This window comes from Mauremys reevesii, linkage group 7, assembly GCF_016161935.1.
Source record: "Mauremys reevesii isolate NIE-2019 linkage group 7, ASM1616193v1, whole genome shotgun sequence".
Lineage (NCBI taxonomy): Eukaryota > Metazoa > Chordata > Testudines > Geoemydidae > Mauremys > Mauremys reevesii.
Window position 1 is genome coordinate 39,322,521 of NC_052629.1, and position 25,180 is coordinate 39,347,700.

At 40.3% G+C, this 25,180-nt stretch overlaps 1 protein-coding gene and 1 long non-coding RNA gene across 9 annotated transcripts in view; one reads left to right on the top strand and one right to left on the bottom strand.

The window, feature by feature from the left end:
• MICU1 (mitochondrial calcium uptake 1) overlaps nucleotides 1-25,180 on the top strand; it is a 238,456-nt gene that overhangs the window by 131,716 nt on the left and 81,560 nt on the right. For 6 of the 8 annotated variants that reach the window (XM_039482943.1, XM_039482939.1, XM_039482940.1 and 3 more), the window contains 2 exons: nucleotides 15,224-15,306; nucleotides 24,169-24,366. In XM_039482943.1, the coding sequence (XP_039338877.1) occupies nucleotides 15,224-15,306; nucleotides 24,169-24,366 (281 nt within the window). Of the gene's footprint in view, nucleotides 1-11,409; nucleotides 11,491-12,321; nucleotides 12,359-15,223; nucleotides 15,307-24,168; nucleotides 24,367-25,180 lie in introns of those variants that run through there. The other 2 variants (XM_039482946.1, XM_039482947.1) reach the window with 2 other exon arrangements.
• Nucleotides 6,095-12,114, bottom strand: LOC120369522. The gene is made up of 3 exons (XR_005583205.1): nucleotides 11,880-12,114; nucleotides 11,411-11,525; nucleotides 6,095-6,287 (listed from the first exon to the last, which is right to left on the bottom strand). It is a non-coding gene; the product is annotated as an uncharacterized LOC120369522 (long non-coding RNA).

Sequence of the window (25,180 nt, forward strand, 5' to 3'; positions counted from 1 at the left end):
TTTATTGCCCATGACCTGTCCCTGACTTTTTTACTGAAAATAGCCATGACAAAATCTTAACCATGAACATTCTTTTTTTACAAGGCTCTTGGACAAAATAACCCACCCGTAGGTAAATAGTGTACACAATATTTCTTTTTGTTGTTGCAGTGTTTGAAAGTTTGGCCTTCAATGTACTTATCATATAAGTGTGTGTGTGTGTATGTGTATATATATGTATATATATAGGTGCATCACATATCTGAACTATATTACTTGCCTCTGTAAGCTCCATGGGGCTGAGACTGTCTCTTCTTCTATTTGTATTGAACCGAATATGCTGAATGAAGAATACACATTGTTGAGAGAGGTTGTGGGGCTTATGATCCATATGTCCCACTGAAATAAGCACTCATGTTTGTAGCACAGTGGTCACTGCAATATGTCCATCTTCTGTTTCAGAATAAGCATTTATTGCTGTTACAGACAGGAGGCACAGTGCTGATTCTAATATATGCCAGGGACAGGCAAGTTGCTTGCTGGTATCACAGCACATAAGGAGAGGGAATGAATGTGAGTCAGTAGCAGTAATAGTCCAGAACTGTGAAGTTGTTAGAATGTCGTCCTTTATCAGGTTCCCTGGGGGATTCCAGGCTTTTAAAGTTGTAGTTTACACAGCACTGTTTCCAGACTCTTGTTTTGGGCAGTTGGACAGAGCATTTAAAGTAGAAGTTTTGTTTCCCACTGTCCTTGAAGATTATCCTGTAACTGATGTGATGTTGCTGAAAGATAAGGGTTGCACTTTAATCCTAGACATTGTCAGGTTGTCCATTTTCAGGTTTGAGGAGGTAAGTTTGACATTAATTGTCATTAGAGCCAAAATATATAAGTAATTGCCATTAAAATCACACTGTTTCTCTAGTTCACTAACTTGCAAGCAAAATGGAAAGGTGAATCAGCAAATGAATCTCCTTTTTCATTAAAACTTTTTTGAATTTTTCCTTGATGGGTTAAATAGAAGTTAGAAATCATTTAAAAACCCATCATCATCCTTCTCCACACTACCACTTGACACCAGTGTAGGGAAAAGCATGCGGCACATGTCTCATGCTTAACATATTATAAGGTCTATCACAGTTTTGGTACATCTTGCTAATGAATAGGTCACATTGGGGCAGGGAACAAACAGAATCTTTCATACCCTGTGTCTAATCCATAAACTTGTATGTAATAGGCTTTCTGTTAGACACTTGCCTCTTTGCACTTAGGAACCTTGTATTCACAAAATTGTTATATACAAATGAGGCATATGTGCATACTAGCAAGGTAGAATAATATTAAATGACTTCAGAAATTTCATTTTAAATGAAATCTTCTCAGAAATGCATTAAGGTCTAGCCTGTGCAAATATTATCAACTTCAAGTTGTTTATCCCATTTCATAATAGTAGTAACACAATCTATACAAGAGATCATTACACCTCTGAAGCATGTAAAGGTCCTACCCAAACCATACAATAATTACCCAGAAATACCCTGTCTGTCATACTGTGTTGATTATCACATAGTGGTGGGATGCTAGGGAATGAGCGTGCTTATTTTTACTCCTCCACTACTAATTTCCATACTCATCTTTAAACTATAAAACTGCAAAGTATTTACTGTGTCTAGGTGCATGTGTGCACACACGTTGCAATAATGACCCTATCATATACAGCTGGGTCAGGACAACTTCACTCATGGCCAGTGTTTCCCTCTTAACATCCTAACAGGGTGCAATCAATTCTCTGCTAATTGATGTTTAGCCACCAGGACAGGTTGTAGGGCCCAGAGGATCCCTTCTCCCAGACTAACTATTCTGGAGATCTGCAGATGAGAAGAGGGGATGGGCATTGGGCCAAAGAGGATCCCTGTCACTGTTTGTCTTATACTCCAGAAAAGCTATTTGAGAAGGTATAGGAACCTCCCCCTCTCAACCTGGCAACTAGGGACCACATTCCATTTGCATCATCTTCCTGCCTATCCAAGTTCCTTCCCCTCCACTCCAAAAACAGCAGCTAACTTTCTCTCTATTTATTTTTTTGTCAGCTCACAGGACAACTTGGATTTGTATGTCCTTTTTGAGGCCTCTTGGAAGTTTGTACAGCTCTGGGAGCTGTAATGACTTTCATAGGATGTTCAGCCAGATCATGGGAGAAATGGTCTGGGATGAGGAGCTGTGGAACATGGGAGATGGAATTCATTTGCACAAACTTTCCTTCCCATTGGGTGCTCTACAACTATAGTCTTTCCCCACTAGGTCAGCTTGCTGGAGGGTCAGTATTCACAGCCTTCCACAGACATTGTGTCTCAGAAGTCTCTGGGTACCTTGGGCTTCATAGAAGTCTAAGTGTACATTACATGTTTTTCAAAGTACAGTATTTTTTTTAAATACACCCAAGCTCTGCATATTGGGGCTCTGATTTTATTTCAGGCTTCTTGTGAAATGTACAAATGTCATCAATTTGACTCTTCCAATTAAAGTATCTCTACCGATATACTAGATTTCAAGTGTGCCCCATCATAAATATGTTCATGTGTGTTGAGACAGTTATATTGGAAAGGATAATTTTTAAAAAGTTCGAAAGAGAGCTACAATAAGAAATTACTGTTTCAGTCTTAGCACCCCCAACACTGAATTTCAGCTAAACTGTTCGTGTTTTCTCATGAAGTGATTTGACTGTGCATACATTGGATAAGATCTTTATTTTTTACCTGTACTTTTTTCCTCTTTAGTTGGAGGGCAGGCAGCTTCTTTTATAAGGGATGTCAATGTCAGCACTTCGTTGGTTTGTTAAACATACCATATGAAGGGTGGAAAGTTCTGTCCTTTTTTTTTAGATCAGTGGTTCTCAACCAGGGATACGTTCAGAAGTCTTCCAGGGGGTACATCAACTCATCTAAATATTTGCCTAATTTTACAACAGGCTACCTAAAAAGCACTAAGAAAGCCAATACAAACTAAAATTTCATAGACAATGATTTGTTTATACTGCTCTGTATTATATACACTGAAATGTAAATACAATGTTTATATTCCAATTGATTTATTTTATAATTATATGTGGTAATGAGAAAGTACGCAATTTTTCAGTAATAGCGTGCTGTGATAGTTTTGTATTTTTATGTCTGATTTTGTACATTTTTAATTGAGGTGAAATTTGTGGATACACAAGACAAATCAGGCTCTTGAAGGGGGTACAGTGGTCTAGAAATATTGAGAGCCACTGTCTTAAATTGTACTTATTTATCTTATGATCTCCAGATATCTTTCTTCCTCAAGCAAGTCCCATCAGTTACTCTGCATTTTATAGTTGAAGAAATGCGTTTTTAGACCCTCCTGCAGTCAGACGTGGTCCATAAATTTTTAAGTCACATACTGGTGCCCACTGGATTAAGAAGATCAGGTCCACTTGCACCAACAATAAAGGAACCTTATGGGGGAAAACTAGCTGAATCCAATTTTATTTAATTTTAAAAAAAAAAGTAAAATACCTACATTGCTCCTCTAATTTTGAATGGCAGCTTAAATCAACCATTTGCCACAACTTCCTACCATTTGTATACAGAGGCATACCCATGAACCAGGCATGATTGTATTTCAGCATGTTGCAGTTCATGCTATTTGTTATAATACTAATAATGCTGTTGCTTTATTATATGTAGTATTTTTGCTCCCAGAAAAGCCGTTTTAATAATAAATTGATAACTGTTAAGCACTCTGGGGATATTTATTGGTTAGATCAGATGGTTAGCTGAACATTCCTTGCCCTGTAATTTTGCATAGAGGGCACGTGTGTACGAATGAGAATGGAGAGGGGGTGTTCATAGAAGCTGGAATGTTGCAATTTATTGTTTGAATGCAGGAAAAGAAAATTTCTTAATTATTTGAAGTGCTATGTATTAAAATTGTACATTTGCCTTAAATGGCAGGGTATTGAAAAGGAGCAGCTCTATTTTGTTTCCCGGTTCTCTCACCCTATACATGACTAGGAGATACTTCTCTGATTTATAGAAGTACTCCTTTCCACACCTATAAAGAGGGCTGGTACTGTTCAGTTTTCTTAATTTTTATTTTAAAGATGAAGTAGAATAATGCAATTACAATTTCTGATTATTGAAAACTAAAATCAATTTTAAATTTTAGAATATGTTGGCTTTTTTTCTAGTGTTATGTAAAAGTTGACAATTCTGCCATGGAACTAAAATATTAAAATGCCTATATGATTCAATTAGTTAACATGAATAATCTTTAATGTTGCTTTTATTTAGGTTCTATCACAGGGATTGGCAACCTTTGGCATGCAGCCCACCGGGGTAAGCCCCCTGGCAGGCCGGGCCAGTTTGTTTACCTGCCGCATCCGCAGGTTTGGCCGATCGCAGCTCCCACTGGCCGTGGTTCGCCGTTCCAGGCCAATGGGGGCTGTGGGAAGTGGCAGCCAGCACATCCCTCAGCCTGCGCAGCTTCCCGCAGCCCCCATTGGCCTGGAGCGGTGAATTGTGGCCAATGGGAGCCACGATTGGCCAAACCTGTGGACGTGGCAGGTAAGCAAACCGGCCCGGCCTGCCAGGGGGCTTACCCTGGCAGGCCATATGCCAAAGGTTGCCGATCCCTGATCTATCATTTTGTAATCAGTAATATGCTGGCCACGATGTAGAGGCAGTTCTGGGCAGTGGGTACTCAACAGCTTCTTTGCTTCTCACTAAAGACAGGGATCAGTGGATTTAATCAATTCCTGGTGATAAAAAATCCCCAATGGCTATTTGAACATGTTTCGCTTGTTAGGCAGCTGATAATATTCCAGATAAATATCCAAGCAATGTAATTGTCACTTAAATCACATAACATTTGTTTCTTTTTCCTGCTTGGATGACCTAATGCTTACAAACAAGAGGACTAACTCGTTGTGATTTGGATTGCCCTGTGATTGTGGGGACACTTCAGGGAAGTGGTAACGAGATAAGCAGGCCTCGAGAATGTTAGGAAATTTTTAATGCGTTTCTTACCATCTGTCCCACAAGGAAAAACATTCTATTTGGCTACATGTATGAATTCCCAATCTAAGAATGCCAGCGTTTATTTCTGACTGAGAGAGAAGGACACTGGAAGCAAGAACTGTGGATAATTTTTTGCAGCAGTCTCCTATGAAAAATTCTTGTAGAATTTTAAAATAGGATTTTATAAAATCTAATAATGATATCCCTTTCATAGGTGTTTTTATAATTAAGGATACGATTCTGTCGTGGTGGTCCTGGATTCTGTGACATTCTGGGACCTCTTGACTTCTTCCGGGGCAGGGCTGGAGCTGCTGGCAGCCCCAAGACTGCTGGAGCAACGGCCCTAGGGCTGAAGCAGTGGCTGGGGTTGGGTCATCCTCACTGGGGCTGGAGCAGTGGCGGGGCTGGAGTCGCAGCTGGCTGGCAGTTGGCCCCGGGGCTGCCAGAGTAGCAGTGGGACTAGAACAGCTGCCAGAGGTCAGCCACTGGCAGTGCTCTCATTGTTAATCCCTTTCACCACCACCACCACCACTCCCCCCCCCCCCCCCCGGTATTTTTACTAAAGGTCAGGGACAGGTCACAGGCTGCCATGAATTTTTGTTTATTGGCTAACTTTTAGTAAAAAAAAAAGTTAGTCCCTAACTTTTAGTAAAAATACCCCTGACAGAATCTTAACTTTAGTTATAATCCTCTATTAAATTCAAGAGGATAGTTGAAAATGCTGAGAAAAGATACAATTTTTATAGAATTTAATAGGATTCTTTTTCCGAAGAGGGTTTTTTTTTCACCTCATGTTCACACAAAGTAATTACACTTTTATGTATACGTGCACTGCCTTGTGATGCCACCTTTGTATATCAAAGCGGTCCTACATTGCATAGGTAGTTGCTGCCCTCTTAGATAGGCCAGCAATGGTCTGTGCAAGATGCTATTCCAGAGGATGCCTGATAGAATCCATCCTTAGGTATACTTTCTCCTGCATCCTCCTCTGGTCATTCTTCTGGAACACAGCCAGGTTGCCATGTATTTCCCTGACCATAGACTGCCATAAGCTGCAGGCACTGCTGCCAGTTCTCCTGTTTGGGATTGTGTGATGTCTTCCTTTTCTTCCAATCTCTCAGAGATTTCAAGATGACTTGTGAATGGTCCTGGCAGGAACCTTCACCCAGATTTATTCCCAAGACTTAGTTTCCACAAACATGCATGTGAACAAAACCCCATGTCACGCTGTGTGGAGTGGTTCACGACCATGCGTTCCGGTTTCATGGAAGACTGTAAAAAAGCAGGGCAGACACTCCAAACTGTCAGTATATTCTATAATTAGATTTCACCAACCCAGTAACAAATGTGACCTCCTGAAGCACTAAACAAGTGTTACCATGGAGTCACAGACAGTCCGCTTGGGCACTCCAGTCTGTCTGGCCACTCAGGCAGTGATAAATGGTCACTTACACCAAAAATCACAAAAGATTTAGGTTGCTTCCAGTCCCAAGAGATCAGTCACTTACCCCCGATCAGTTTGTACCTTAGATCTCACAGCAAAGACAATGCTGGTAGCCAATCCTATAGTAAACTAACTAAGAATTAATTAACTAGGAAAAAGAAATGAGAGAGTTTTTTACAGGTTAAAGCAGGCAACATATATGCACAAATGAGTTAGTCTTTGTTTCTAAAAGGTGACAGAGATGTAATAATCAGTCCACTGAATGTCTTTTAGGGTTAACCCAAGTTGACCCTGGGGATCTCTGTTTTTGTTTCTTAGCTCAAGCCCTTGAGAATCCAAACAGCAAAGAGATAATTATTTCTTTTTGTGATCATCTTTATATGCTCTCCCCCCCCAGAGTTTAAATCGATGCAACAAGGGCTCCTGCATGTAACTTCTTCATGGGTGGATGGGGCAATTAACAAAGTTTTTATCCTTGATAGTTCTTCATGATGGACGAGGGAACCACATTTCCTGCCTAGATTCAGAAGTTCAGAACAGGCATTTTTACAGTAATAAAGCAAAACTTACATATTACCTTATAGCATGGGGTATAAAGTTTACAAATACAATTGATGCATGCACCAACTTACAAGCATTTTATAGAGTCTAAACGCTAAATGCAGCTTTACAAGGCTAACACCTATCTTAAATAATATTAATGTATAGTGAGTTGGTCTGGTTTCCAGCTCTGAATATATCAGTGCTTAGCTGATACCTACAGCCTTGGCAAGAATTGGCACCTGGCTTACCAGCATACAGGGGCGGCTGCAGGCCCCAGCATGCCAAGCACGTGCTTGGGGCGGCATGCCGCGGGGGGCGCTCTGCCGGTCGCCGGGAGGGTGGCAGGCGGCTCCGGTGGACGTCCCGCAGGCGTCCCTGTGGAGGGTCCGCTGGTCCCACGGCTCCAGTGGAGCATCTGCAGGCACGCCTGCGGGAGGTCCACCGGAGCTGCGGGACCAGCGGACCCTCCGTAGGCACGTCTGCGGGAGGTCCACTGGAGCCATGGGACCGGCGACTGGCATAGCGCCCCCCCGCGGCGTGCCGCCGTGCTTGGGGCGGCGAAATGGCTAGAGCCGCCCCTGCCAGCATATCACCTCGCTGGCAGTAGTGTTCGTTGAGTGTTAACACAGCTGTATCTTGAACATATGCAGCTAATCCTTTCAAACCAGTGAATTTCCTAGCTTTAAGCTGTAGAATCCTGCTATTCAGGCCTGGCCCATATTTTTATTCATAGAGAAGAATCTTAACTGTTCTGTGCTTCTCTTCTTGAACTAATCCTTCCAGAAGACAACTTTCTATTAAATGTTCTAATGTTTTATAATATATTTCATGTACTCTTGAGAAGTCTGATTCCTCATTAGTGTTTTGATCCGAGTTGAGCTTTGCAGTCATTGCTTTTGTAATTGCTTATTAAATTACATTCTTCACTCCAGTACTATATAGCACCTATTTGCCTTGCTTTTTCCCCCCAGACAGTAAATGCATCAAGTATACATTTCGGCCTTATTATAAGTAGGCTTGGCAGAATTTGATTTTTATTTTGGTATAGTTTTGACAGATAATATTGATGATTATTTTTAAGCTTTTTTTCTATTTTCATTTAAATGTTCACAATTGCAGGAAATTGTTGGACACAGTAGACAATAATTTAGTGACGGTAGACATTGAGATTCAGAAAGTTAAAGCTTTATAACCACGAAAACACAAATTGTCAACACCACATGTCAAAATATATGAAGTATATGCCCTTAAATCAAACTCTGCTCAGTTCTCCAGCAGCCTTTTTTTTTTTAAACGTTGCCTATTTGTAAATTTTGATGATGGAAATATTTTTCGTCAGTTTGTGTGAGTACAGTGAAATAAAAATCGAATCCTTCCAGACATAATTGTAAGGTTTTTTGTTACTCCATTATCAGACATAACATGCTGTCCCTTGGCTCCCAATTATATAAAAGTCTATAATCTGTTTCTTCCCTGCTATCATTGAAACTGTTTAATCATCTGCAAGCCATTGCTCAGCCTCCAAGGGCAGTCTTATGAGGGTGAACTTTTATGTGGCCCTGATTCATTCCTGGAGATAATGTCCTTGCTGAAATTCCCTCACACAAAAAAGACTGGAAGTTTGGCCAAGAAGCCAGCATGCTGAGTCATAGAGAAAAATCAGCATGCCGATTCACAGACTTTTAAAACATATATTAATCATTGTTGGGGGCAAGTGGGGAGAAAGGTAAGATGTTTTTTAACGTTTTTGAACCCAAAGATAGCAAAAAGCGTGCTATTGGTTTTAGATTTAAAACAGCCCTCTCTTTTGGTTGTGATATTCTTTCTGTGTTGAAAGATCTTATATTTTAGAGACTGATAATAAACCTCAAATATTTTATAAACGTTACATATTGTGCCCTTTTAACTTGCGTTTTTTCACTTTGGGGCAGAGGGATGGAGGTGGGGAGTAGCTATTCAAATATTAAGCTACAAATGAGCCATTTTTCTGGAAATAATTTCTAATAAAACACTCTAGTTCCTTAGAGTCACTTATAGAGTTATTAAACTTCAAAACTAATATTGAAGTCTTGAGCTGCTTGTACACCATGCTGAAATTCAAACAGAAAAATGGGATGCTTCAGGGCTTTCAAAAGAATAACAAGCAGTAAGGTTTCACCCTCTTAACAGGTAAAGTTACGTAAATGTGAAACATCACAGAAAAGAAAACTACTTGAGGAACATATTCATACAGGTCTGAAAGGGACATTATTCAGATTGCTCAGTCAACAATTTGGCATATCAGGCATTTGTTGGATTATGGGCATGTGCATAGGCAGGTGACACTTTTCCTATGTAGTGTTTTTGTTCCATACGTGTGACTAGCAAGCATATTGGAATTGACAAGAATTCCACATTCGAAAGCACTTGAGACAAATTTGCAAGCTTCAGTAAATAATGGCTGCTTCACAACTATAGAAAAGACAGGTACAACACAAGAAAAGTGTTAAATGAATGGCTTGCTTAAAGATAGCTTCTACCCGTTTGTGTTTAAATTAAAATAAAAGGGCCAAAGAACCTTTTTTAAAAGTAAAATCCCCCTCTTTCCTGTGGTCTTCACTCATTTCTGATTTAGCCTTCAATGTAGTGCTGTCTGGTAATGGAGGGTACTCATTTACTTTTTTAACTGTCTACTATTGTTTTCTTTTAATTCCACCTCTTGCATGATTGTTGGTCATTTAAATTGAGTACATATTAGGTTTGTCAATTAATCGCAGTTAACTCGCGAATAACTCAAAAATTAATCGCAGTTTGAATCGTATGGTTAAACAATAGAGTACCAATTGAAATTTATTAAATATTTTGATGTTTTTCTACATTTTTATACATATTGTATTCTGTGTTGTAATTGTAATCAGTGTATATTATTTTATTACAACTATTTGCACTGTAAAAATTATAACAAAAAACAGTATTTTTCAATTCACCTCAGACAAGTACTATAGTGCAATCTCCTTGTGAAAGTGCAATTTACAAGTATAGATTTTTTTTGTTACATAACTGCACTCAAACAAAACAATGCAAGACTTCAGAGCCTACAAGTCCTCTCAGTCCTACTTCTTGTTCATGCAATCACTAAGACAAATGTTTGTTTACATTTACAGGCCATAATGCTGCCCTCTTCTTCTTTGCAATGTCACCAGAAAGTGAGAACAGGTATTTGTATGGCACTTTTGGAGCTGGCCTTGCAAGGTATTTATGTGCCAGATATGCTAAACATTCATATGCCCCTTCATGCTTCAGCCACCATTCAAGAGGGCATGCTTAAATAAGAACATAAGAATGGCCGTACTGGGTCAGAACAATTATTCTATGGAAACTGGCACGTAAATATCTTGCAATGCTGGCTACAACAGTGCCATGCAAATGCCTATTCTCACTTTCGGGTGACGTAAGCAAGAAGTGGGCAGCATTATTTCCTGCAAATGTAAACATGGAAACTGTTCCACTGAATAATGTACCTTCTGTTCAAAATGACATGGTTGGATTGAACGTGCTTAACCAGTCGATCTAATTGGCTGAACATCCCTTTATGGCTTTATAATGATGGATTGAAAATTGGTTGCTTCTTTTATGAAGTCCTTGCAGCCGGTCTGTGATCAGGTTGGATGATACAGTTCTTTCATGTTCAGAGGCATTACAGGTAGTTTTTTGTTTTTTCATCAAGCTTTTATGTACGGATTTATTTCTGTTTGTACAAATCTTGCCAGAAAAATGTGGCTGCTCTTTACAATAATTTCCAAATTAATGGAAAAGGGCAAGGTAGTAAATATGGATATGGATTTTAATAAACAATTTATCTCAAGAAATTGTCTTCAAAAATTCATTAAAACTGGTTTGGCTGTTTACACCATTACATGGAACAAAGATGGCTGAAGAACTGCAGACAACGAGAAGTGATAAATGGCAGTGCATCAGATTGGGAGACAGATGGGTTAGCACAGGTATTGGTGTTCAATCTGGCCTGCTTTAACATCTTTCTTAAAGAGCTTGAAGTGGGTAAACAGCATATTAATGATATTTGCAGATGCCAATGATGGCAGAGAAATAATGCTGCATACATAAAGAGCTTAGAAATATGAGTAGAAAAGAAATGAGATTGAACTTAGAAAAACACAGATTTAACGTATCTGAGGGGAAATAATGAAATGAAAAAATCCTGGTTAGCAGTAATGCCATGTGTGACCATGGAGTGACGGTGGACAGAAACAAAGAGCTTTTGTTTGAAATGCAACGTGTCAGCCCCTGCCCCTTCCCCCCCCCCCCCAAAAAAAAAGCCAAAGCAGTTTTTTTTATTTACACAGAGGCATCAAGTTACAGAAAAGGGAGGAGATAACTGTGTCTGAGGGTACTTAGGGTTGTGAGGTACCTCATCACCACCTGCTCTTCGTATGAAGCAGCCTTGTCTGTGCCTGCTGTGGATCAGCTCCCTGAATGCACCAGCCTGTGGTAACACACAAACTATTTTCCAGGCCTCACTCCATCTGTACAGGTAGAAATAGGCACATGCCAACCTCTGAGTCCCTGGAATGTTCCCTGCAGTGTCCAGCCACTTGTCCACTGAACACTCACAGAATTATCAGGCCCAGTGTTCCCAAAGGAAGAGAACAAACCAGTTTATCAGATCAATAGTGTGTGCAGCTCAGAACCAGCACCCTGCTTAACACTGGAGCCCTAAGAGATATTTGTAGTAAAAACGAGAATAAGTTTATTAAAGAGAATAGAGATTCAAGTAATTATGAGTAAGAATCTTGGAAACAAGCTTACATGTAGTACAAAATCATAACACTCTTTCTGAAGACTGAACAGGTTAACCTGCCTAAAGCAGTTAATCTCACCCAAAGTTCTCTTCAGCGATTTTTCAAAGCCTCCCAAATATAGTGGTGCAAATCCCTTCCTCAGGCTGCTTTTTCTTCCTGTTTTTCTTTTGGAAAATGTTAATCCTTCATTTGCAGTCAGTCCAGACTGCTGGTAGGGGACCCACTGTGAAACATACAATGTTTAATTTATATGTAATCAGCCAGATAGATGAACATTTCTTTTCTGAGAGAACCTCCATTTCATCTTAGTGGTGACTAGTCTCTAGGCACAAACATAGCATATTTGCATATCTGTACATACGTTTCACAATGACATTGACAATCATTGTGACATTATCTTTTATTTGAGACCTCACGTGACATTTTTTGGTGAACCAGATTGTAGGTATCAGAATCAGGAGATTCTTGTAGACCCTCTGCACCTCTTTGACAGTTGATATTAAGAGGTTGTTGGGTTACAGTAATTGCTCTTTAAATGGCTTTGATGACAACTTCAGGTAGAATACTGCATTCAGTGTTGGGTGTCTCAATATCGGAGAGAGAGAGAGATATATAGGGAAGGGGAGAAAAAGCTTTTCTAAAGGATAAGTTGAGTTCCTTGTTCTGTGTTTACCCAGTGTGTGTGAGAGAATAGGGTACTGTATTTTTTTATGAAAACAGTCCTAGAATTTTAACAAAGGGGGAAAAGAAATGTTTTTAGCTAAAAATTTATCCCAGAAGTGAGGCTGAGGGAAAAACTGAGACGTGTAATTGCTTTTATTATCACTCTCTAATTGGGTTCCAGTTCTCCATATCCCCTTTTTTCTCCACCAGTGTAATCAGTCTGTTCAGCACAGGACTAGATCTGTGAACTGAAAAAAAACAAAAAAATTGCTCAGAGGATTTCACACAATGTTTATTATGTAAGAGAATAAAATTGAATGCAGTACTTAAACTTTGCAAAGTGGCTGGGATGGTAGTTAATATTCATGCTTTTCAAGAAAGCAAGGAGAGAATTTTTAAAATCAGAATCTCATTCTTGCAGAGGTTGTGAAATAGCTTATTGCCCGAATCATAAATTCACTCCAGATAAATCAAGATTTATGTGAAGTATGGAGGAGAGCATGGGTAATATCCACCCAAGAACCAGGGCTTGAGACTACAGTACAGCCCAGCCTGAGGAGTCATTCGCTGCAGAAACATGATTATGAGGCACATTTCTTGAGTCTCTGGAAGTATTATCTACCTGGTGTTTTGACCCTTATAATTCTGAGCAAAAATAAATGGCACATTTAATAGAGTAATTGGAAATACAGAAACTTAAAACTGCAGAATTATATATGCTGTGTACATCAAGTGGCCTGATGGCAGGATATCCTTGAAGTCAAGTTTAGGAGTGTTGTACATCTGCTTAAATGTTATTCAGAAAGCTATCTTAACACATTCTCTACATTTGGCCTACTGAATTTGTCAGCAGTAAAGCACAGATGCTTTTGTTGTACTAGTGAGGAAGGACATAATGAAACTCTTCTAGCCTGGCATGCAGGCTGTAGTGCAATTAGCTGAAGGTCACATACACAATTCAATGATGATAAAACACATTAACTTTTTTGCCTGGGTGATGTCCTGCATACCTCATGAAGATTCTCAGTAGTTTTTTCACCTCCCACTCAAAACTTGGCATTATAGCAGGGTTCAGTGGTATTCCCATCATATTTGTTAATATCACATTCACTTAGAAATTGAACAGAAGGGATTTCTGTATAACACTGAGCATCGCGCACTCTCCGTTTACGCTGAGTGCGAAACATCCGGACCCTGCCAACCAAATAAGATTGTGTCTGGAGTTATTTTTGAATGGCAGCTCAATGTTATTGTGGAGTGAGTGAGTCCGTCTGACCTATTTTTACTTCCCTTTTTTCCTTTGATTTGAAATGAATATAGTAGCAAGAGGTCTATCAAGTGATTTAAAAAAATTAATCGCAATTAATCGCACTGTTAAACAATAGAATATTGTATATTTAAATATTTTGGCTGTTTTCTACATTTTCAAATATATTGATTTAAATTACAACACAGAATACAAAGTATACAGTGCTCATTTTTATACTTATTTTTGTTACAAATATTTACACTGTAAAAAATAAAAGAAATAGTATTTTTCAGTTCGCCTAATACAAGTACTGTAGTGCAATCTCTTCTTCATGAAAGTTGAACTTATAAATGTAGAATTATGTACACAAAAATTGCATTCAAAAATAAAAAAATGTAAAACTTTCAAGCCTACAAATCCACTCAGTCCTACTTCTTGTTCAGCCAGTCACTAAGACAGACAAGTTTGTTTACATTTGCAGGAAATAATGCTGCCCACTTCTTGTTTACGTCACCTGAAAGTGAGAATAGGCATTTGCATGGCACTGTTGTAGCCAGCATTGCAAGATATTTACGTGTCAGATGTGCTAAAGATTCATATGTCCTTTCATGCTTCAACCGCCATTCCAAAGGAAATGTGTCCATGCTGATGACGGGTTCTGCTCGATAACAATCCAAAGCAATACGGACCAGTGCATGCTCATTTTCATCATCTGAGTCAGATGTCACCACCAGAAGGTTGATTATCTTTTTTGGTGGTTTAGGTTCTTTAGTTTCCTCATGAGAGTGTTGCTGTTTTAAGACTCCAACAGGATCCCCAGGGTGCAGCCTGGGACCATGGGACCACTGTGCCCCCTTAACTCTCCAGCCTGGACTATATCTCATAATGCTTTGCTAGTGACAAGCAGCAAGCCCCTCCAGGCACTGTGATTACTCAGCACAACAGCATGCTGAGCCCCACATCCAGCTAGATTGCATGAATGCTCCCAGAGCCACTCATGAATCACACAGAGTAAGGCACCAGCCAAAACCCTCAGCTTCCAGCCTTGTACCTCAGGAATATGATGTCTTGCACTGCTCAAGACGATCAGTGCAAATTTATTAATTAGTTCACCACTTCATGAATGGAAAGTGGATATATACACCAGCCTTTGCAAACCTGAGCAGATTTACCACACGCTTCAGGCAAACTCACTGGTAAATATAAACAGTAAAAGAAGTTTATTAGGCAAAAAGCCAGAGGTGGTTACCAAAAGAAATAAAATATAAGCACGTAGTCTAAACTCTCAACCCTATTAGACTGGGTAACACCAAGATTCAGCAGTTTTTCTTACCCCACTGGATATTGCAGTCCATGGTATACAGGTTTCACTCTTGGATACAATAATACATTTTTGATCAGCTAGCAGCAAATCTTCCTTTCTAATCTAATTTCTGCTGCTTTCTTAATTCAAATGAATATTGTTTAATGGTCAATATTTTTCATTTTAATTATGTTTCTTCCTATGTAGCTCCCCAGAGGAATTTTGAAATTGCCTTCAAGATGTTTGATTTGAATGGTGATGGTGAAGTGGACATGGAGGAGTTTGAACAGGTAAAATTCTGGGAGGTTGACTTCTTAAAGATGTACAACCTAAGACTTAATTGTAATGCTTACTATACAACATAATTATGATGGTTTGCTACTAGTAGGTATTGGCACATAGGTGATAGTTCATACATGCTCTTTTTATGCACCACAGCACACCCTTTTCACTCCAGCTTCCAGTAGGGAACCTTTAATTAAATCAGGAGAATTACATGCACAATAATCCGCAAAGTCACCATCATCGTTCTATGACCTTGAGTCTTGCGAAGGTCTCATGGACAACTCTAGGTCCACAAGCAGAAGAAATGAATTGCCGTGCTAATGTAACTAGTGTTAGGGATTCTGACCTTGCCTGCTCATATTTTTATTATGAAGCCATTGTTGTGTCATAATAGTGAATAACTGTGCTTAATCTGTCTGAAACATAAGACTTTATCCATTTACTTAGATCTACTTTAGCATCTTTGCTTGACTGCTTTGAATTTACTTTCCTATGTTAATTTTCCCCAACCAAAGTAACATTCAATCCCCAATCATATTCGATTTACACAGGTGATGAACCTGAGCCCAGCATTGGTATCGTCCATTGTAGGTAGGGTGAAACAAAACAGATCTGATTTCTGCTATGTGTATGTACACATGTTCACTCGCAGATTAGGGATGTGTTGCTTTTTCTTGGACCACAATTTGTGTGGAAAACAGGCTTAAGAGCTCTGAAACTCAAAAAACATATTTAATTGCCAAATAATAGAAAACCTCCAGAGTTTTAAGACTGATGAAAAAGAAAGGTGAATGCATTCACAAAGAGAAGGAGGTAATTAGCTTGCTAAATAATGAGGCACAGTACAAAACAAGGGAATAGATTCAGAGGAAAAAGAAGGAAAAAATGTTGTTTTACATTTGTCTCCATTATCCATTTATACCAACATTAATTATTTATAATATACTGGGTTGTACTTCAAATGTTTCATTTTCCTCCAGAACAAGAAGACACAACCAAAATATTCAAAAGTATAATTAGATACACAGAATGCAAATTAGTGGCATGGCCAGTGTTCTGAACATTGACTCCCTTAAACAAATATCAACCATATCCTATTTCAGCAGTATGTTTATGTTCTCATCATAGCATCTGAGTGCTGGCCTGCATCTCTTACGGGAAAAACTAGGCTAAGATCTAATGTTCATCCAAGTCCTCTCCCCGCAAACTCCACACTTTTTAAACAAGAGGCAGAACATTTTAAGCTCTTACAGACATTGCAGACATTCTGGCATTTTCTGCTGAATTCCTGGATGAATAATATATCTTCTCCATTGGAAGAGTTCCTTTGATCCTTTACCTGCCTAGGTATGTTAAGAAAAGCAAACAAAATTAGTAAGTGTAAGATATTACTCTTAACTTCCAAAGCAATGTTATATAAAGCAAAGTAACAATTGATTAGTGATCTTTCAATTTCATTTTCTAAGATTACCTTGCTTCTTCTTTTTAGTATTTGGTTCCAAAACACATTAATCTACTGTGCTGTAAAATACTGCATATAACAAATAGTCCTTCATTGTGACAATTGGGAGTCATGTCATTTTTTTCCTGTACAATATTTAAGCCAACCCTGAACTATGGAGGGGTATAATGAAAATTAATTTAGCAAGCAACTCTAAAGGTGACACAGAAGCATTGTATGAGCAGTCTATAATTTTTACCATACTTTTATAACTCTATGCATTATAGCTCTACACGTCGCCGGAGTATTTTATAACAATGAAAAGAAGAAACTATCAGTTGTGTGTGGAAACACAGGATTTGGTGTCAGACTAAGTGACCCTATGTTTGAGTCTTTTTAATGGAGAACAATTGGAAAGTATGTATGCTAATGAAATAGTACTCCAACAGAGAATGTCCATGGATATCTGAGAACATAACAGGGCCGCCCTGAGGGGGGGGCAAGAGGGGCAATTTGCCCCGGGCCCCACAGGGGCCCCCACGAGAGTTTTTCGGGGGCCCTGGAGCGGGGTCCTTCACTCGCTCCGGGGGGCCCGGAAAACTCTGGCAGGGCAGGGCGCAGGAACTTCTTCGTTCCCGGTCTTCGCCGGCGGGGGGTCCTTCCGCTCCGGGGCGGAAGGACCCCCCACTGGCGAATTACCGCCAAAGCGGGACCCGCCGCCGACGTGCAGCCCGGTCTTCGGCGGTAATTCGGCGGCGGGGGGCCCTTCCGTTCTGGGACCCGCCGGCGAAGTGCCCCGAAGACCCGCGGCGGGGCCCCCCCGCTGCCGAATTACCGCCGAAGACCGAGCTGAACTTCGGCGGTGGGTCCCAATTTGGCGGCGGGGGGACCCTGCCGCGGGTCTTCGGGGCACTTCGGCAGCGGGTCCCAGAACGGAAGGTCCCCCCGCTGCCGAAGACCCCAGGCCCCCGGAATCCTCTGGGCGGCCCTGGAACATAAAGGTATCTTGGAATAATATAGCTACAAATTCTTACCATATATCGATTAATTTTAGAGAGACTGTTACACAATATGCTGATGGTATGTATTATTCATTGAAAACTAGGGCCAGAACAGATGAGACTTTGTTTTAATTTACTTTGCTTTCTCAAAGTAAAGGAAATCTTTGGGATCCATTCTGCCCCATATCACTTATGGGTATAGTATGACTGCTATTTGTTTACTTCAAAGGAAGAGCTGTGTAACATGCTTTACTTCCTCCATCTAAGTTCGTTTGTTACAGTTATGCACACAATAGTGTGTGTATAATTTCCAATTGATATGGAGTGAGGTAATTGCTTATAAAATGAAACTACAAGACTATTGCATCAATCCATCTTTTCCAGAGTGGAAATATGAATTCAGAATTATTACCCAAGTCATGGCCCCATTCACCACTTGCGATAGGTAATGGGGGGGATTAAGCCCCATCAAGCAAGGTTAAGAACTTCAATTGGTTGGACTCTGCACCTGAGAGATGATTAACTAATTACCTCCTGGCCAAAGAAAGTGGAACTACTTCTTATAAGTAGACTAATGGAGCTCAGTTAGGGAGACAGGTGTCTCTGGTGTAGAGAACCATGGGATAGGGTTTAATAGACAGGAAACACAGGAGGAAGAACTCTACTTGAGCAGGTTAGGTTCCTGCAGGGGAATCCCTAAGATAGGGCCAACAAGAGAAGGGCAGAAGGGGGATTAGTTTAATGATTTGTTTAGACTTTGATTTGGACTTGCTTGTGCTACCCCGGAAGAGGTTTAGACTTTCATGTGACTTGGCTGGAGGTGAGCTGGGAGAAGACAAAGGCTGAGAAAGGCCATTGCAGGGCAGGGAAGGTCCCAGGAGGGGGCTCCAGAGACTAGTTGTTGTGCAATGCTGTGACCAGAGACAAGGGGATGCCAACATCGTGAGAACGTACTATTATGCTACTGTATCTCTAAATACTACTGGCCTGGTTTTAAAAAGTGTTGAGGTCCCTCATCTTCCATCAGCCCATATGTATCAGAAAGATAATATTTCTGACCATTCATATAGTTCCAGAATATACCACTTCCTAGTCATTTGACCATATTTAATCCATTCCAAAAAGCTTCTTACACTACATTTAGTAATCAGTCAGTTTAAGAATTTTTACATCCAGCTAAAATGAATCATTGTTGAATGTTGATAAATTAATTTACAGTACCTTAAGAAAAAGAGAAAATAGAGAATTGATTGCCAAAAAAAAGGCTGAAGCTAAGACAATATTTAACAGAAATCAAGACTGTTTTTTATTTTGGTTTTTTATATAGAATAAGTTTTGAGGATCAACATTTATAAAGTACTCTGAAGATGAAAGTGCTAAATTCTATTAAGTAATCCCAGTCCACATGATATGCAAAGGGAAGTTTCAGGTGCATTAAGAGGACATTTACAAGCCGTTAAGGATATGAATATATATTTATGCGAAGATTCTTACATGCTTCTGTGCATATACAAAAGAATAAAGTATATTTTGAAGAGGACTATAATCTCCCCAAAACTTAAATCCACAGCTTCCCAGTCAGCAGTTGAAAGGAGCTGTCTGTGGAAAGTGGGAAGAGGTCAAGAATATCTAAAGGGGTGCAGCTATTTAAGAACAAGAACATTGACTCCTGTGACTATCCAAAGAACATGCCTAGATTCAGCTCTTTTCAGATATCCGTATAAATGATTTGATATACTTTGCAAATAAAACCCCAAAAAACCAAACCAAACAAAAACCCTCACTGTGCTTCCTTTCGTAGGGATATGTGTATCTTTCAAGAATTTATGCAAATACCCAAGAGGGCATATGATATTCCATTGTCACCATTGCACTGCACCTTTAGGTGCCTCTCGATGCTTTGCTGCTGTAGCTCCAACCTGGGCCGCTCTCAGCCTACCAGCATGTAGGTCGCACCCTGAGTGTGTGTTTGTGTATAGCCATAGCCCTGGTTCAGCAACTCGGATTCCAGTATCTGGCAGCAAACACCAGCCACACACAAGCTTACAGCACCCTTGGTTACCACTTGCAGGGTGATCCCAACACATTCCCAATCCTGGATTTTCTTCTAAAATGTGTGTTCTGCACTGTCCAGCCTCTCCTGGCCAGTCCAGATATATTAGGTCTATTGCCCCTCTCAGTGGATCAATATATAACAGTTTGCCACCCTAAATAGAGTTACCCACACAGTTCACAACACTGGATTAGTTTTCATTAAAGAATAAAACAAGTTTATTTAACTACAAGGAGGTAGGATTCAAGGCAATACAAACATAAGTCATTAAAGACAAAAATGGTTACAAGAGAAATTAAGATAAAATACTTCCTAGTACTAAAACTTAACAAACTAGACTTGAATCAAGGTGGAAATATTTACACTTCCATACACACAAACCATGCGTATACTTTTGGACTGTATGATTTATTTTAGATTGAGACAAACAAAAAGGCCATGATCCTTATTAGGGCCTGCAAGCACTGATATAAAAATTGGGGTGGCCAAACTGTAGCTTACAAGCCAAATGCAGCTCTTTTACCATTAAATTGTGGCTCGTGGAGCCCCCCATGTCCTTCTGTTTTTCACCTACCAGTCTTTGGGGGACGGGGGAGCTCAGAACCTCTGCCTTGCAGCAGGGTGGTGCAATAGGGGCTTCTCCCAGTGGGGAGGGGAGGTCTCGGGGCTTCTGCCCAGTGGGGATGAGGGGCCTCGGGGCTTCAGTCTCGCAGGGAACACCTGCCAGGGCTCGGGGCTTCAGCAGGAGCAGAGCTGAAGCTCCAGCTCTCAAACTTCTGAAGATTGTCATATGTGGCTCGGATGGCCAGTAAGTTTGGTCACCCCTGATATAAATTACCTCCATGAATGCGTTATTTCCTGTGTAACTGTCTGCCATGAGCTGAACACTAGTTTCTGCAGGAAAAAGTCCTTAGATTCAGCTGCAGTGTTCCAAACCAGCAATAAATTATGTAGCTTTATACATAATTACTTACAGACCGTCACCTATATCTGTATGCAAAACTCCTGTTAATGTTGACATTTTTGACAAATGGAAAATGAGGTGACTCTGTTAAATGCTATTAAAGGCAAAATGTTTCGATTTATATTTTAGTATATTAAAAATGTGAATCCTCATTCTGATTTCATTCTTTTTTTGTTACACATTTTTCTTTCCAAATTATTTTAAATGATTTTTCTTGTATTGTAAGCACATCCAAATGTCTGTAATTTGGGGGAAGCATTTAGGCTGTGGGGAGCACAACAAATCATTTGGGGTAATTGAAGTTTTAAAAGAGAGAGACCTGTCTGCTTTTCATTTTTAGGGTGCAGCTAAGCCTGTATCTCTGCTTTTTTTCCCCCCAAGTTGGTTCTCTCCACAAGCATGTGACATTAGCCTTTAGAATATTTCCTGCAGGGCAGTATTAGCTCACCACTTTCCTAGGTCTAGCATTCCACATCCACTTATAACAAGGGTCCTACGTGCTTCTGATATTTAAAACCTTTTGCAGCTGCCGCACTGCTTTCCTCCCCCTTCCAGCATGAGGAGGAGGGAGAGAGGATTGCCAGCAGTACAGCCAGTGTTTAACCTCCAGAAGTCTTCCAAGGAGAGAAAGGTGAACAGCCCTTCGCTTCCTCCTTTCAAAGTATCCCTTTCCTATCGAGGCTAAGGTTTGCTCCACTAGAGTCCCTTGGCTTGGGCTGACAGAGGATGCAGGCATACTCTGAATATCATAGCAGTTGCACTCCTTGACATTGCTTTCTAAAAAGGGATTTTCAGAGGCAGCAAATGATCAAACCTGGTAAATTGTTTTAATTTGAGAATGGCTGGGGCCTCTCTCTCACTCTTATCCTTTTTCTTCTTCTTGGCAACACAAAGAAGCCCTCTTCTTACTGACATTATTCCGTGACTCAGAGGGTGGGGCCAGCAGCAGAAGGCTGTCATAGGGCAGGCTGGTGAAAGGGCTAGGAAGTAGGTGTGTGAGGGGTTATACACCTTGTATGACACATGCATTTGGCAACCGTATGTGTATCTCAGGTAAAGTGTCATGCATTTCACAGAGATTGAGACTCCTCCACTGAACAGCCTTTGCCCAGGTGAGGAAGGGGATTTGGGTTGGGAGCTTAGAAGACTTTGTGTTTCTTGGTTTCCTTTTCAATTGAGTGCTGTTAACATTTTCTGTACAGTTTACAACTCTTAGCACATACCAAAGCCTCAGATTCCTATCCCAGGAGTCAGCAACTATCATTTCCCCTTCCCATTCTACAAATAACAAAGTCACAGCAGGCAGGGCCACTGAGCCTTTTAGGCTGAACGTGCTAAATCTGTGAATGTGGCTGACCTCTCTAACCACAGCCCTAACCATTAGATGGCACTGCCCTTCCAGAACCAGGATCAAGACCTAGGGATCTGTATATCCAACAGCCCACTGCTGCCTCCAAAACACCTGTTTAATCCACTGGGAAAGTGGGTGTTCTCCACCTCTAGGGACTATTCCACACAGAGGATAACAACCTACTTCTAGTTGCTTGTTTAGTTCAAGTGCAAGAGATCTGTGTTCTGAATTTGAAGGTCCTGAGTTCAAATTCTGCTGCCTATCCATGTGGGGGAAAATAGACTATGATCATGTAATTAAAGACTATCTCAATACTTCTGCACAAGGGGGCAGGATTAAGGTTGCATGAGTAGGAAATGCCAGACAATGTGAACAGGGCACTGGACTTGTGACGAAGGTTCAATTCCCAGTTCTGACACAGTGTTGCTTGGTGACCTTGTGCAAGTCACGTGCCTCCTTGTGCCTCTACTTCCCAATCTGTAAAATGGGCAGAATGATACTGACCTTTGTACAGCACTTTGAGGTCTATGGATGAAAAGTGCTATATAAGAGCTGAGTATTATTATTATGCTGATTATATTATATACACATAGTGAGTTTTGTCTATTTAGACGGGACCTCCCCTTAAATTGGTATGAGGACCTTGGAGTAATGGTAATTGTTATAAATGCATAGTGTTTTTAAGGCTGGAGGGGACCATTAAACCATAAAATCTGACCTAGAATTGCACCCAGTTACCCTGAATTGAGTCCAGGAGCTTGTGTTAGATTTTAGTCAATCTATGGTCAAAGACATCAAGAGATGGAGAATCCACCACTTCATTGTTTGTTCCAATAGATAACTCTTGAAAAACTGTGTCTTATTTCTAATTTGAATTTATCTGGCTTTAACTTCCAACCATTGGTTTTTGTTATGCCTTTCTCCTCTGGATTAAAGAGCCCTTTTAGTACCCAGTATTTTCTCCCAGGCATGGTACTCATACACCATAATCAAGTCACCTTTTTGATCTTCCTTTTGATAAGCTAAACAGATTGAGTTCTTCAAGTCTCATGCTATAAGACATTTTTTCCATCCCTCTAATTCTTTGTGGCTCTTTTCTGTACCCTTTCCAATTTTCAGCATCCTTTGAAAATGTGGACACTAGTACTGGGTCTCATCAAATGCCATAAACAAAGATAAAATCACTTTCCTACTCCCTTGTTTATCATACAAGAATCCTGTAGTCCTTTTTGCCACAGTGCAGTACTGAGAACCCATATTGAATAGTTTTTCTGCTACCATCCCTAATCTTTTCTAGAATTGCTGCTCTCCAGAATACCCTATTCTGTAGGCATGGCATGCATTCTTTGTTCCAAGATGTCTGACCTCACATTTGGCTATATTAAAACATTTGTTTGTATGAGTCCAGATACCCTAGCAATCCAGGCCACTCTGTATGACTGCCCTGTTCTCATTATTTACCGCTCTGACAGTCTTTGAATGCAGCACGCAATTGGCTTCATTGTAACTGGTCTACGGAGTTTCTCAGGAGTGTTCCTTCTGATCATCTTTCTTGAGGGCTGGGACATACTTCTCCCAGCCAAGCAACCATGTTCTTTGGTGGGTGCAGACAAGCTTACAGCTGTTCCTTGCCCATATCCCATGCAATATATCTTGGGCTCTTGCCTGCTGCTTTTCAAAAGATAAGCTCCCCGTTGTCTACAAGTGACTCTGCTTCCCTAGTGCTTTTGCTGGTAACACTGTTCCCTGCAGGACAGGGTCAGCTGGGGCACCAAACTGGTTAAAATATGAAGGTAACAACCACGTTTTTAATGTATGTAACTGATTTTTTTTTTAAACTGAGGATTGGGAAAAAAATCTAGATCCAGCCACCCTATGCACTGAAGTAACAAAGTAACTCTTCTTTGTACAGCTAACCACTTTACAGACTTAACAGCCACAAAATGGTCAAGAGTAACACTTCAGCCAATTGGCACAATTAACAGTGATACATTGGCCAACACAAGTATTTCTTTATGATGCCATTTTCCTAGCTAACTACTTTTTTTCATGCTTAGGTCCAGAGCATTATTCGCTCCCAAACCAGCATGGGCATGCGTCACAGAGATCGTTCTACTACAGGAAATACTCTAAAGACTGGCTTCAACTCTGCCCTGACGACATACTTTTTTGGATCAGATCTGAAAGGAAAGCTGACAATCTCAAACTTCTTAGAGTTCCAGCGCAAACTTCAACATGATGTTCTAAAGCTTGAGGTGAGAATTTGTTGACTTTGGAGGATGCTGACTGAGATCAGTCATGGAGTGCACTTCTGTGGTGTACTGAGGTCACCTGAAGGCTGTCTTCATAAGGGTGAGTGTGGGTGTGGGCAAGGAGGGAGAGCTGGTGCTATAAATGTATAATAGCGGCTGCCAAGACACAGGAATTATCATACAGAATCAGATTAGTGGTTCAATATCTTGTTGACAACAAGTTACCCAGTATGGATTGGAGGTCACTTGCTGGGATTTCTAGTGTTGTCCCATTCTTATATTATATGAGAGCATTAAGAAGCTCCCAGTCAACACATGCTCATATTCTGACTAGCAGTCCTGCAAACTCAACCTGGGCTCCAAGTGACCAAGTGTAGTATCTTACATTTCAGCCAGAAATAACTATTTTGCAAGCTAAATAATCTCCTCACTTAAACCTGTGCGGCTCAGTTACTTTCAGTAAGGTGGCACACATGTAACTAGCTAAACCAGTAATGAACTCAAACAGTTCTGTTTGATGTACAAGAAGGAACAAAATCCTGTTGCTTTTTCATCGCTGCTAACTGGAGTAAAAAGGAATCAATTTCTCATTAAATTAATCATTACAAATAATTAATCCTTAAAGTCAGCAAATGTGACTCTGAACACACACGGGGAGCAGACTGATTGAGTTAGGAATATGCCTTTTTTTTTTTATAGTGGCCTTTTTCAGACTAGAACTAACTACATTTTTTTGTTCCTCAGTGGTCTGTAAGTTGGAAATGAAAAAAATAAACTTTAAGAGTTGTGGAAAAATGAAACTAATTTCGCAGTAATG